Source organism: Acomys russatus, chromosome 8 (assembly GCF_903995435.1).
Source record: "Acomys russatus chromosome 8, mAcoRus1.1, whole genome shotgun sequence".
Lineage (NCBI taxonomy): Eukaryota > Metazoa > Chordata > Mammalia > Rodentia > Muridae > Acomys > Acomys russatus.
This window is the reverse complement of record NC_067144.1, coordinates 41,228,537-41,243,360: the sequence shown is the minus strand read 5'-3', so window position 1 is coordinate 41,243,360 and position 14,824 is coordinate 41,228,537. Positions and strand designations below refer to the sequence as shown.

At 39.0% G+C, this 14,824-nt stretch overlaps 1 protein-coding gene across 1 annotated transcript in view; it reads left to right on the top strand.

Annotated features, from left to right (window-relative positions):
• The window catches only part of LOC127192792 (ephrin type-A receptor 6), an 877,103-nt gene that overhangs the window by 652,024 nt on the left and 210,255 nt on the right, over positions 1-14,824 (top strand). Inside the window, exon 11 of the mRNA XM_051150102.1 lies at positions 9,412-9,597. Within this exon, the coding sequence (XP_051006059.1) occupies positions 9,412-9,597 (186 nt within the window). The remainder of the gene's footprint in view (positions 1-9,411; positions 9,598-14,824) is intronic.

The following is a 14,824-nucleotide window of genomic DNA, read 5'->3' as shown; positions in this document are numbered from 1 at the left end:
TTAGTGTTCTATTGAGTTTGGATGATTACACTATTGTGTGGGTGTTTGAAGACACTAACCCCTGTTTCAGTCTTTCGCTTTTGACAATATACTGTGTGGCCTCAATGTTGATGACGCTGTCTCAGGTATCATATCTGAATAATGTTGAATGAAAGTGGGTCCTATGACTGGCTCTGTGTCTGCAGTAGAGACTACATTTGGTGGGCTTAGTTCTAGGGGATCCAGTGAGCATGGGTTGGTTTTATGTCCCCTGGGTGAACTGAAACTGGACTCTTTCCAGGACCTGGATTCATGCCATGCTGCTGGAATCACCAAGGTCTACTATTGGATTCTCAGAGGTTGGGGGTTTGTTTTGTTTTACCATATGCATGGTAGTATCTTCATCTAGTCCTTTAAGGGTGCTCCCATTATATAACAGAGTTGCTTCCTGGCCTGAACATCTTTTAAGAGTCAACAGCTAAATTGTTCATATTAAGAAAGAAGTTTACTCCAGAATCTACAGCTATAACCAAAATCTCCAGCTCCATCGGCAGAAACCCAGGCAACATGTCTTCTAGACATCACCCAGATGAGCAGCCCAGCCCTTACATTGCAGTTGAGAAGCTCTGGTCTCAATTTATAAAAAGAATTTTATGATCTGCAATTGAGTTGAGGTCTGCACACCATCCTTCGGGGATATGATGTGCTTTCCTGACTTTCCAAATAGTTCACTAGCTCTCCTAACAAATTTTTGAGAAATCAATTTTGAGACAAAAATCAACAACCCCACAGGAAGTCTCAGGCAGATACAGCTTCAGGTGATACGCTGGCCTTCTGTAGTCGGTTGTATTCATTACTTTTCTCTTCCTGGAATAAAACACCATGATAGAGGTAGTTTATAAAAGGAGGAATTATTTGGACTTACGGCTTCAGAGGACTAAAGTGTCAACATGGCTGGGAGAGAGCAGCAAGCCAAGGGCTCACATCCCAAACCACAAGCAAGATGCAGAGAGAGAAAACTTGAAATGGAAAATGGTTTTGAAACCTCAAAGGCCAGCCCTAGTAACATATTTCCTCCACCAAGGTTGTACTTCCAAAACTTACCCAAATAGAGCCACCAACTGATGACAAAATACTCAACCATCTGAGCCTATGGGGCCATTATAGAACACAGTGGGAAAATACTAACAATGAAGTTCAAGGATGATTTGGAATCTGCTGTGAGACTAACATTTTCAAGGATGTGACAGTGTCACCTGTGGGTGAGAAACCCATCAGATTGTTGTGTGGCTCTGATACCTCTCAGGCTACAGATAAGAAAGTTTAAAACTGAGTTTAGAGTGTTGAGGGACCAGCAGTAATAAAAAGACCAGCAAACTTATCTAGGACTTTCTCTGCGGTGTTCCCTTAACAGTAAAAAATGTCATTAGGACTACAACAGAGTGCAAGTGTGGCCTAGATGAGATTCCTTCAAGATCTGTTATGAGACAGAGGTCGGCAAGCTTTTCTCATTAGAGGTGATAGGCAAGTGTCCTATGGCCTTATAATAACAGTACTGAATAGTTAAGAGGCAATTAGAGAAAAAGGACAATAGATCTTTCAAGGCCAATGCCATGATCAGTGTCAGCAGGCAGACAGACCTGTCTGAATATACATTGTACAAGGCTCCTTCTACACTTTTGCCTGGTGGCTTTGTTTGCAGGCTCAAGTCCAAATGAGCCTGAAGCCAAGCAGCTTGGCAAATGATATTGTATGTAAAGATAAAGATAGGGATAGAGTCATGGATCTACCAAACAGTTATGTATCTGCTCTCCCAAGATGACTCTTCTAGGTCTCCTGCCCCAGCTAAAATTTACAACACCTTCCACCAACCCCAACCTCCCACAAAAGGCCATTTGTATATAGATAGTACAAACATTTTTTCTTGCTAATAATATCCAATAGATATCTGGACATTTTTATAATGATTTTGTATTCCAGTAAAAAAAAAAATACTTTGGCTATACTGGGTATTCAAGTTTTGTTTCTGTTACTATAATAAAACACTCAGATGCAAAATAACTTGAGGATGAAAAGGCTCATTTCATATAATATGGAGAAGGACATGCTGTGTATCACACCTGTCCATCACAGAGAGGAAGCTCTGCAACTAAGTCATGAGTAAACATGTTTTCTGGGAAAGCGATGAAAGGAACATAACTGTTTTTTAAATTAATTTATTCAGATTATATCTTAGTTGTTATCCCATCCCTTGTATCCTCCCATTCCTCCCTCCCTCCTTCTTTTACCCTGTTCTCCTCCCCTATGTCTATGAGCAAGGGGGACCTCTTCCCCCACTATATTGTCATAGGCTATCAAGTCATCTTCGTAGCTTGTTTATTCTCATTATGAGTGCCACCAGGCCTCCCCACAACAGGGAAGTGGTCAAATATGGGCACCATAGTTCACATCTGAGTTAGTCCCCGCTCTCCAGTCAACTGTGGAGAATGTCTTGTCCATTGGCTAGATCTGAGAAGGGGTTTGATGTTTACTGCAAATATTGTCCTTAGTTGGTACAGTAGTTTGAGCAGAACCCCTAGGCCCAGATCCACCCATCATGATGTTCTTCGTGTGGGTTTCTAGGACCCTCTGGATCCTTCTGTTTCCCCATTCTCCCATACTTCTGTCACCTAGAGTCCCAATAGGATGTCCTCACAACTATCCCAATCTCCTGATAAGTGAAGACTTTCATTGGGCTAACATCCAATTATAAGTGAGTATATACATGTGAGAAGTCTTTCTGCTTCTGGGTTAACTCATTCAGTATGATCTTTTCTAGTCCCATCCATTTGTCCAGAAATTTTGGGATTTCCTTGTTTTTAATAGCTGAGTAGTATTCCATGGTGTAAATGTACCAGAGTTTCTTTATCTATTCTTTGACTGAGGGACATTTAGGTTGTTTCCATGTTCTGGCTATTATGAATAAGGCTGCTATGAACATGGTTGAGCATGTGTCCTTGTTGTGTGGTGGAGCACTTTCTGGGTATATTACAAGGAGTAGAATAGCTGGGTCTTGAGGAAGCCCTGTTCCCAGTTTTCTGAGAAAGCACCAGATAGATTTCCAAAGTGGTTGTACAAGTTTACATTCCCACCAGCAATGAAGGAGTGTTCCCCTTTCTCCACATCCTCTCCAGAATGTGCTGTCACTTGAGTTCTTGATCTTAGAAAAATGAAATGAGATCCATATTTATCACCATGCATAAAACTCAAGTCAAGATGGATTAAAGACCTCAACATAAAACCAGAGACACTAAATCAGTTAGAAGAAAAAGTGGGGGAAAGCCTGGAATACATTGGCACAAGAGACAACTTCTTGAACAGAACACCAACAACCCAAGGTTTAAGGTCAACAATTAATAAATTAGACCTCATGAGGCTGAGAAGCTTCTGTAAGGCAGGAGACACTGTCAAGAGAACAAAGCGACTGCCTACAGACTGGGAAAAGATCTTCACCAACCCTACATTTGGCAAAAGTCTAATATCCAAAATATATAAAGAACTCAAGAAATTAAATACCACCAAATCCAATAACCCAATTGAGAAATGGGGCTCAGAGCTAAACAGAGAATTCTCAAGAGAGAAATATCGAATGGCTGGGAAACACTTAAAGAAATGCTCAACAACCTTAGCCATCAGAGAAATGCAAATCAAAACAACTCTGAGATTCCATCTTACATGTAACTGTTTTTAATTACCTCCTGTCCATCTTGTTGGTCAGAGAATGACTCCAACTCCAGCATTAAATGGACAGCACAGTATGCTTGATCTTTCACTGGACATACATGATTATATATATTTATTAATGAAATGTACTCATAGTCCCTAGGAGAAAGTTAACCCATACTATGTAGGTCTACAAGGAAGTTACACTCAGAATAGAAAGGACTAGTGTTGTAAGATTTAAGATTTTTAGTATCAAGTAGGAGTGGTTATTCCGAATTCTTCCATGAGGGTTATTGGCTTAGTTCAACCATCCCATGAGCTGGCAAGCAGTTCATGGAATACTGGCCTCTAGGCTTGTCATGGACACTGCCCTGTTGAAATCCCAGCAGTCGTGATTACTACACAAAATTTGGTCCATTGATGTTCCATTGTTGAGTATGTGAGGAGGAAATGCATGGGGCCCAGTTTCTTCCCAGGAATTTATGAGCAGTTAGCAGTTACTGGGAGTGGAGCTTACGAGGTCCTACTTCTCCCCGGGAATTTATAAGCAATTAACCATTGCTGAGAGAGAGAGAGAGACTTTTTTTCAGTGGTATAGCAACCTGCCCACACTCCAGTAAGGAATTCTGATTACACTCATTGTTTCACTGAGCTAGACTTGAGTGGGATCATTTTGTTGGTCTTTCATCAGTGCTTTGTCTGAGGTGAGTAAACAGCTTATTCACATCTCTCCAGGAAAAGTCACAAAGCACCACTGAATCCTAACACTTGGCAGTGTGGAGGTTCTGCACCTGGTCTCTTTGATAAAAGGGGTGAGTGTGTCTAGAGAATCTTGTCTAAAGAAATGGAGAAGGCAGGTGGCTTCCAGTGGTGCTATTTGAGTCCCTCACAAGTTCCCAGCCTACTGAAAAAGGCACAAAATAATGAGTCTGAGTTTAAGGACATCTCCCATATTATCCTAACAAAATTTAGCTTTAAATAGTGGATGCTGGAATAGGAATGAAACATGAGTCAGGTTTGTTTGGGTTTTTTTTTTTTTTTTTAAGAGCACTCATTTTTGCCAAGAGAATGAGATGTGTAGTATTTTGGGATGATATGGTGACCTTGCCTGTGTCTGAACTTGGACAAAATTATGAAGTGGCCTTGCTCTGTCTAATTTTGTCTTGTCTCAGAATAGCCTTGTCTGAGGTTGGTATTATATCTGGTAGGAAAATAAATAGCCTGTCTATGAGTTCTGGACATACTTTCAAGTGTACAGGATGATATTATGTTAGTGGGTTTTCTTTTCTTTTGCGTTTAAATGGACAAGTTAGAAGGAAGTTTGGGAAAGTATTCTGGAACGAAGATGGCAAAGCTCAGACTTTACAAGAGACTGATAAAGTGTACATGGTACAAATGAAGATATTTGTATCACCGTTCATTCCAGTCCAGGGAAACAGGAAGTGTAAAGAAAAACATCATGAAATATTCGTTAGAGCTCTCTAGAGTATAGCAATTCAGAGAATGAATATATAGAATAAAGAGGATTCGTTCGATTGTCTTACTGGATGGGGCCTGAGGAGGCCATCAGAGATGTCTTCACACCAGAGACACTGAGACCCTGGTGGCTGCTGAGGGCACAAGGCTAGATGCCACAGCTCTTCAATTTGGTGCTGAATGCCTGGAGGATCCCTGGGGAGGCCCTGGTCTTTCCTACATAGAAGATGGCTGAATATGTGGCATTCTGATGGCAGCAAAGGGTGGCATCTGCTGCAGCAATGATCGGAAAAGCACAGGGGTCCAAGGCAGGCAGGCAAGCTCATCACGTTTCTGTCTGACCTCTTTTTATCTGAGCTGCTCCAGGGAAGGAGCTTCTCTCAATTAGTCATACCAGTAAATCCCTCAGACTCACCCGATCTTGTCTTTTACTTGATTCCAGGTCTAATCAAGTCAACAAGATTTACCATCCCCCAAAGCAAGACATGATTGGAAAAAAAAAAAAGCGACAGTGTGGCTTTTCTGTTTCTTTGTTTCAAGGGGTTGGGAAGGAAAGAGAGCCAAAATCTCAGATCACAGAGGATAAAATTTAAAGAAGGCTGTTGGGATCCTGATGTCACAGCTTTACAAGCAGATTGTACTTACTTCCCCTGCTTTCCTCCAAGTTTCAGCTCAATTCTGCGCAGCTTATGTGGAAAATCCAATACTAATTGATATTTTCACATGACCCTGTATATTATACAATAAAATTGCTTGTCAAGAAAGGTTTTTTTACCACTACCTGGAAGATAGATGGGATTGTTAGCTAGTAAATGTACTGTCCTTGGCAGAAGATCAATTACCCTGTGTATAATTTTCTTGGCCACCTTGAAACTAGACTGTCCTGTTTTTTACAGACCACCTAATATACAAGACACTTGAGCTGGAGTTCAACTTTCGTAGCTGGATAGTACTATGCCAACTTAACACAAGCTAGAGTTGTCTGAAAGGGGGGAACTTAACTGAGAAAATGCCTCCATAAGATCTGGCTGTGAGGAATTTTCTTAATTACTGATTGATGGGGAAGGCGGAAGGGCCCCGTCCATTGTGAATGATGCCGTTCCTGGGCTAGTAGTCCTAAGTTCAATAAGAAAGATAGACTAAGCAAGCCATGGGGAGCAAGCCAGTAAGCAGCACTCCCCCATGGCTCTGCATCAGCCTCTGTCTCCTGGTTCCTATCTTGTTTGAGTACTTGCCTTGACTTTCCTCAGTAATGGACTGTTACCTGGAATTGTAAGCCGACATAAACCCTTTCTCATCCCCAAGTTGCTTTTGGTTGTGGTGGTTTATCGCAATAATAGTAACGCTACCTAGGACAGTAGTGAAGGATTCAAACAGCATGGCTTTATCATTTATGCAGCTTTCCATTATAGTTCATGCTTTAAACACTGTAAAATGCTAGTGTGATGATAAGATTGTTACAACAGGGAATTTAGACTGTGAACTCAGTAAGATGCTAACAACGACAAAATGGCCCAAATAGCAATTTTGGAAAATGGAGTTAGTGAACTCGGGGATCCAACTGTTGTTTGGTTGTGGCCAAGTGACTTAGCATGTGTGCTTCAGTTTCCTCCTTTACAAGTGGAATATTGGTACCTACTTCAAAAGGTTTTTAGAGATATTAAAGTATACATTAAGTTTGTAGACTCATTGGCACAAATTGCCATGTGAGGGCACTGTGATAATGATTGCAATTATGCACAAGTAGTCATTACTGTCATGTTCGTACAGTTAATGGGTTAACTATGGACTAAGTTGTACAAATAACAAAGTCCTTATTGAGGAATGATTTCTCTTACTTATGGTCAAGCTACATGTAAGATGTTACTGTCACTTATTGTAACTGCTGCTACTATACGGACAATCATATAATGAATCAGTCTTTGGCAATGTATGAAATTATACTTTAATTTAAAACACTTTCATATGTGCAATATATCCAGGCCTTCAGAAGATCTGAAACACATTTTGTGAGTGAGTCTCAGATCCTAAAGATATACTTACCCTCCCAACAACCAATACACATGGTTTAAAAAATAACCCAGGAGTGTGGCATTTTTCTTTCTCTGTCTCAAGGGGTTGGAAATGACGGAGAGCTGGAATCTCAGAGCGCCATATTTAGTACCAATGAAATAAGTGTGATAACAGCCTGATCAAGCAAAGCATGACTTGAAGAAAACACCTGCCTGGTGCTAATAAGATGCATGAGTTCCAGGCAACAGAAAACTAAGGAGAATTACCACTATGTCTGTCTTGATAAACTACCAACAGAGCTGTCATTTATTTCATTATATTAAAAAGTTTATTTAAATTCTTATGATATTCAAGTGTAAAAAAATTACATGGGTTTGGACTCAGGCCACATACTTTGTTTTTAAATATTGTCAAATCTTTATTAATACTACTTGGTCTTTTCAGGTTCAGTAAAAGATAAAAAGACACAAAGAGAAATGCTTGTATTTTCTATATATTTATTAAGGGGTAATGGTGATTAATGAACAAATTCTAATACCTTAGTAAACCTTGTGTATATTTGACATCAGTTTAGACATATCCAAATGCCTCTCTCATCCATAGTCCAAGAAGCACAGAAAAAATGTTACAATTTTCTATTAGCTATTGGTTTTAAACCAAAAAATAAAATCTTTAAAAATCAAAAGCGTATGAAAGAAGTTTTTAAAACTCAGCTTCATTTTATGTGACATACGAACATTCATCTCCCAAGAAATTGAGAGCACCAAATTATACATATATTTTTGTATTTCTTACAAATTTTGGGCAAGATTTGTCAAGTCCAGTGTTATGAGCACTGCATTTTCTAGAGACAGCAGTTTAATCAATGTTTTCATGTCCTTGCTTGTGTGAAGGTTTAGATATAAAAGACAAGCTCGCTCTTTCTTTGTGTGTGTGTGTGTGTGTGTGTGTGTGTGTGTGTGTGTAGGTATGGATGTAGAAGCAGTTGGATAGCTTCCATTGTAGTTTCTAGGAAGCAGTCCACCTTGTTCTATGAGACTGGCTCTCATTGGTCTAAAACTTGCCTAGTAGGCTACACTAGCTTAAGCAGTGAGCCCCAGGAATCTGTCTATCTCCATCACCACCTCCACCACACCTGTGTTCTTAACGTAGGTTTTGTAGATGAAACTCAGGTCTTCATACTTATGTGCAAGTGTTTTATTAATGAGCTATTTTCCCAACCCTCTAATCTTTGTTGAATGCGCTGTGTTACACTGAGAAAGCCTGTGGTCTTTTCCCGTAACAGCCTCTCAGATTCAGCTGTCTGTGTTCTCGACATTCATTTACTGTTTCTGACCTTTTGACCTTTGCCTCCATTTTCTTCACACCCATCTTGAATGTTCCTGCTTCCCCTGTACTTGTGTGTTCTATGCATCATTCACAGTCTAACATAAGTTATATCACTCACGGCAAGTCCTCAAGCCATGACTATTCTTGATGGAGGCAGCATTTCCATGGATGGAATAATCTAGGTGACTCCATTTGTGTTCATCTCCCACTTTTCTATGAGCTCAAGATAATACCATGTATTTATTTGAATCTCATAGCAACCTAGCAGTACATATTCATGTGGTAACCATGTAGAAAACACTTGTTTATTTAATCTATCAATATAATTAGATCTGAAATGTAACTCATCTCCCTACACTTATCTACCCATCAATATATCTTGTATCCTATATGATCAGTTATTATAACTGTGTATAGCACAGGTTTTTTTTTTTCAGTGTTCATAAAGTTAATGGAAACAATGTTCCTTTCTAATTCTCATAGCCTAGACATATGATGTCAATAGTCAAATAAACCATACATCTCTCTGGTAGATTGTCTGGTTAGAGTAGGCATTTGATCCATAGATTAGGGCTGAGAAGAGGAACAGGGAATGCTTGGTAATGATTGCTTTTCCCTAGAATTACAGCAGCATCTCCCATTCTGATGTACATATGTTCGTAGCAGGTAGCAGATTAGGGATGCCTTTCACTGGGGCTCCCTGATTGAAGCGCATGCAAATGCAATCCATTGTTCATTATAAATACATACACAGCAGACTAAACACAAGGTGTTTTCAAGGATATATTTTAAAGGTGTGTTTTAGGTTCTTTTAAAAATCATAACATGGATATGTGGATTTTCCTGAAATAAAAGTACTTGGTTTAAACAAATGAATTTTTTCTTTGTTTGTTTGTTTGTTTGACTTTTAAGGTGAATTTGGGGAAGTCTGTAGTGGGCGTTTGAAGACACCAGGGAAAAGGGAGATCCCAGTTGCCATTAAAACACTGAAAGGTGGCCACATGGACCGACAAAGAAGAGATTTTCTAAGAGAAGCCAGCATCATGGGTCAGTTTGACCACCCAAACATCATTCGCCTGGAAGGCGTAGTCACAAAAAGTAAGTTCCTGGTTTTCCTCACTACTCCTTGCATACTGCTCTTAGATTTTATTAAATCACAACAATACCAAAGTTCTTAAAACAACAACTTCCTTCAGATACTGGCTTCTGACATCACTTTTCAGTGTCTGCCCCTAAGCCATGGCACTTTCAGAGTATGCATAGATTACCACAAAGCACTGAAATGGCATCATGTGTAAACTCTGCTCATTTGGCTTAGCATAATGACTCAGGGGTAAAGGGTTATATTATTCTAAATGTCAATATTAATAGAAGACTGACCATCAATATTTGATTCATTAAAGTAAAATGCTACCGCTTAGAAATAAATTCCATTGACAAATGTAGAATGCTTTAACATAGATTAAAATATTTCCATAAAAATTCTATATGGGAGTCAGCTCTACTAATAGCATTATGAATAAATTATTATAGTTAATATGAAGTAAAATAAAATATAACTGCTGGAATAACAATCCTGCTGTTACAAAAATAATGGAATCAAGGTCATTCTTTTGAGTGAAAATTGCTTTAAAATCCAAAATTAGTCATATACTTTAAGAAATCACCTGCATATATTTGAACAAGAATAAAGGCACAAACTGCAACAATATTTTTTTCATTTGTATTCACTAATGAACTAAATTCAAAACACAACAGAGGATGACATTAAAATTTTCATGAAAGCTACTTAGAGATTTGAAAGTGGTATTATTATTTACAAAAATAGAATTTTGTTAACAACCACTGAAGATAGGAGTGGAGTCTGGAGCAGTGGCTCAGTGGGTAAGAGCAATCCCTACCTCCTCTGGCAGAGGACCCAGGCTGGGTTTCCAGAACCAACTGCCAAGTCACAACCATATGCAATTCCAGTTCCAGTGGATTTGATGCTATCACAGGCGATAGTACGTGTGAGATGAATATGAATTCATGTAAACACAGAGATACACATGCACAGACAAAAATAAAATATGTTAATAAACATTTTTAAACCATTTAAGGGAAGTTAAAATCTCATGTTATATTATTAGAAGTAAGAAAATACAATAGCTTAATAAAAATCATGCTCATCTCTGCATCTGAAATATCTACATTCTTCACCCAAAGCATTGGTAAATGCTGTTCCAGGGAGCAGATAACTTGCAGCCCCAGTAGTTTAGAAACCAGGGGAAAGTCCTCAGGATGATAGGCACTATAGTGGGTTGTTATTGTAGGGACTTGACTAGTTTTTCAATATTCACCCATAAGTAGTTTTCATCCATGTGGCCAACCTAGACCAATGGGACATTAGCAAGGACAAGGTACCTGATGTTTTATATATTTGCATGTTGTTATTTGTAATCTAGAATTCCTCTTCTTGAAACCCATCCTTCATGTCGAATGAAGGCAATTCATGTTGTATTGCAAGAAGAAAAATGCCACATAGTCTTGAGTTTGATTGTAAGATCAGATCCTACCAAGTGCCAGGCAAGAATGGATTGTCCTCTGACCTCAATACCCATGTTGTGACATGCATGTGGTCACATCCACATCTCTCTTAGACACACACACACACACACACCAAATTAAATAAACAAACATAGATAGATAAATAAATAAAAACAAATACATAAATAAATATTTTTTTTTAAAGAAGCGAATGGGTATGCTTTAGTCAACAGCTCCATCCAAAGTGCTAGGTGGCACTGAATGCCAGGCTTGTGAACCATCTCAGACAACACAACCCTATGCAAATCCCACCCAAGTCAGATACCTGCAGCTATGGCCATTTGTGGGGCAAAGAAACCAAATAAACCTAGTAAACCCAAGAAATGGTAATAAGGTTTTTTAAATATAATTTTGTATTTGTATTGCTTTCTAAAAATTTGATACAGTGCATTTTGATTATATTCATGTTCCCAATCCTCTGAAACATACTCCGAGCCAATGTCCTGTTTCAATATTCCATCAGGTCAAATATATGCTGCCCACACACTCCTGAGTGTGGAACTGTCTTATGGAGTGTTTTGAATGTACCAGGGGCCACACCCATACAATAAAGTGACTGTTCCTCTCCTGGAAGTCTAATTGTCAATATCTCCTCAGGTGGAGGTAGAGACTTGTGAGCTCCCACAATACTGGAATGTTGATTGGCTTAACCTTATGCAAGCCTTGTGCAGACAAACACAGTTGCTGGGAGTTCATTTGTAAGTTAAGCTGTTGTGTTAGATCCAGAAGGCATTGTTTCACTCTTGTCTTCCCTGATCTCTGGCTCTTACAGTCTATCCACTCTCCTGTCTATCACAGTCCCTGTGCCTTTTGGGATGGAGGAATGATATTCATGACCCACTCCACTGACACTTACTTTCTCACTTTGGACCACCAAACTCTACAAAAAGACACTTCTTGATGAGGTCCAAGAACTATATTGATTTATGAAGAAAGAGATACAAATATAACCCTGTACAGTAGTGGTATAAGTGTTATGAGGGTAACCAACTGCTTTCTAGGTGGAATTCAGGCCTGCTCCATAAAAGGAAATGTAAGACTGACACTATAAATATCACTAATGACACATGGCTTGGGAGCCTAGGCACTCTCTGGATGAGCCATTACTATTATTCTGCTAAATGCATAGTATCCAACTGCTTGCTAATCTTGTTGTATAATCCATTAAATTTTCAATAGTTTCTTTCATAGCAATAAATAACCAAATTAATGGATCATTACTGGAATTCTACTCTTGCCAGTTAAGATTTGTATACACTGGATAAATTATTTAACACCTTTATCCTAAACTTTCATGTCTGTAAAACAAGACTAAAACAACCCAGATATTTTTGACTGACTGGAGCACATCAATTCTCTTTCTTCAAGACTGCAAAGGATTTCTATATACATTAAATGTATAAATGTATGCTTTATTTATCATTATCTGCTGCTTTTCTGTCATTATCTTAACCATTTCAAATAATCCCTTTGGTTTTAGTTTTATATTTATATGATAGGCAAAATTTAATTTTGAAGATGAGTTACAAAGTTTGACGCTAAAGTTCTCTTGCATGGGTTTACACATGGATTGTTTAGAAATAAGTGACCAAGAATAAACTTAAAGCTTGGAAAGTAAGAGATTTTTATTTTCTTCCTTTCATAGGCCAGATCTAATTAAATCAGTATTATGATTTAATCTATATATTATATGATATATAAATTATATATGTGTATCTAAATTTGAATCTATAAAAAGGAAAATCTATGGCTCTAAAAAATGGGTAAATTCTAAATATGTTATATAGATAGGTTTACTAAGATCGTCTGTGACATTATTTTCTGTTAGACTGAAAATTTATTTTATATAAACACCAAAAAAACCAACACATAGATTATATCTATAGCAATCTTGTCTGAAAACAAGACAGGTGCCCTCTATTTAGACAAATTTGTGTGATTCACATACGAGTCTTACCATCTGATTCTTACGTAAAAAGTAAGGACTAGCTATTCTCATATCTGTTACAAGAAACTGACTGAGAAAAGATAACTTCAGTACACCCTTGACGGCAATCGGCATAATAGGCTCAACTGCTGAGAGGAAGCCTCCTAAGGGATTGTTGAGGTGCTGCAGGGTACATTGTGGGGATGAGGAAAGCAATTCCCGCAATAATCGGTGAGCCTCTTTGTACTGTTATCAGCTTGAGTCAAGTGCTATGGGATTGTTAGAAGAAGAGCAATAAATAAATGAATACCTCATTCCCATAAATACATGGTAATTGTTCCAAGATTGCCCTTAAGTAGCTAAGAGATAGCTTGCAATTAATGTTCCCTAAAGATTCCCCCACTGCATAAAAGATACTGATGAAGATAATGATGCAGTACAAGAGCCTGATTGTACATTTTCCTGGGGTCTGGGAAGCAAACACATTGAATCTCCATTAAAAGTGATATAAGATTATAGATAGAAACCTTCAGACCATCCTTCCGTGCGAGCACGGCTTTGTCTTATAGCTTTTTCCCTTAGAACCGTTATTGCACAGTTCTGTCAGTCACTTCTGCTCCTTTGCATGTGCACATATATATAACTGCTCTTTTTTCAAACTTGAAAGCTAAGTTATTAAGAACCACATTATACAAAAAGTATATCTGATGAAAATTAAGCCTATCTGTAGGAAACACATCACAGATATTTTTTTAGCTTGTTAAGATACAACTGATAGAAAGAGATATGGATCAGTTGCAGTCATATGTTCAACGCATACATTCTCCAGGAAGAAAACAGAACCCTTCAGCTTGGGGGCAGATCTGTAATCCCTAGTGGCATAGGTATCACAATATGTTACTGATAGTTATCAGTGACATTGGTTACATCACCAAGAAACAAAAAGCTGCCTGCTCTCTCTCTTTTTTTTTTTTTTTTTTCTCCATTTATGTATTTATCACTTTACATCCTGATCCCTGGCCCCTTCCTCCTCTTCTGCCACTCCCACCCTCCCACTGCTCTTCTTCCCCGTCTCTTTCCTCACAGAGAAGGACTGAGCATATCCTCTGCTACCAGAAGTGACAAGGCAGCCCAGCCAGGGGCAAGTGACCCAGCAGTACATAGCAGATTCAGAGACAGCCCTTACTCCTATTGTTAGGAAACCCACATGATGACCAAGCTACACATTTGCTACATAGATGTCTCGGTTCTATCTATGCATGCTTTTTGGTTGGTGGTTCAGTCTCTGTGAGGACCCATGGGCCCAGGTTAGATTACTCCATAGTCCTTCTTGTGGTGTCTTTGACACCTTCACCTCCCTCTGTTCTTCCTCCCACTCTTCCACGATACTCCCCAAGCTCAGCCCACTTCTTGGCCTTGGGTCTCTGCATCTATCTCTGTCAACTGCTGAATGAAGTCTCTTTGAAGACTCTTCTGCTAGAATGCTGTCTGCAAGCATAGCCGAGTATATAACTAATAGTCACGGTGGTCATCCCACTCTTGTGGGGTGGGTCACACGCTGGGCCAGTCACTGATAGGCATTGTCTCAATCTCTCTTGCCATCTTAGCCCCTATGCTTCTTGTAGACAAGACACATTTTGGGTCAAAGTTCTTATTTCTGGGTCGGGGCCTCCTCCCTCCACTGGGAGTCCAACTCAGCAAAAGGAGATGCCAACTTTATGCTTCTTAACATCTGTTGCTAGGGTCACTCACATAGATTCCCAGGTGCTTCCCCTGTCTCAGAGGTACACCACATGTCTATTCTCTCTCCCA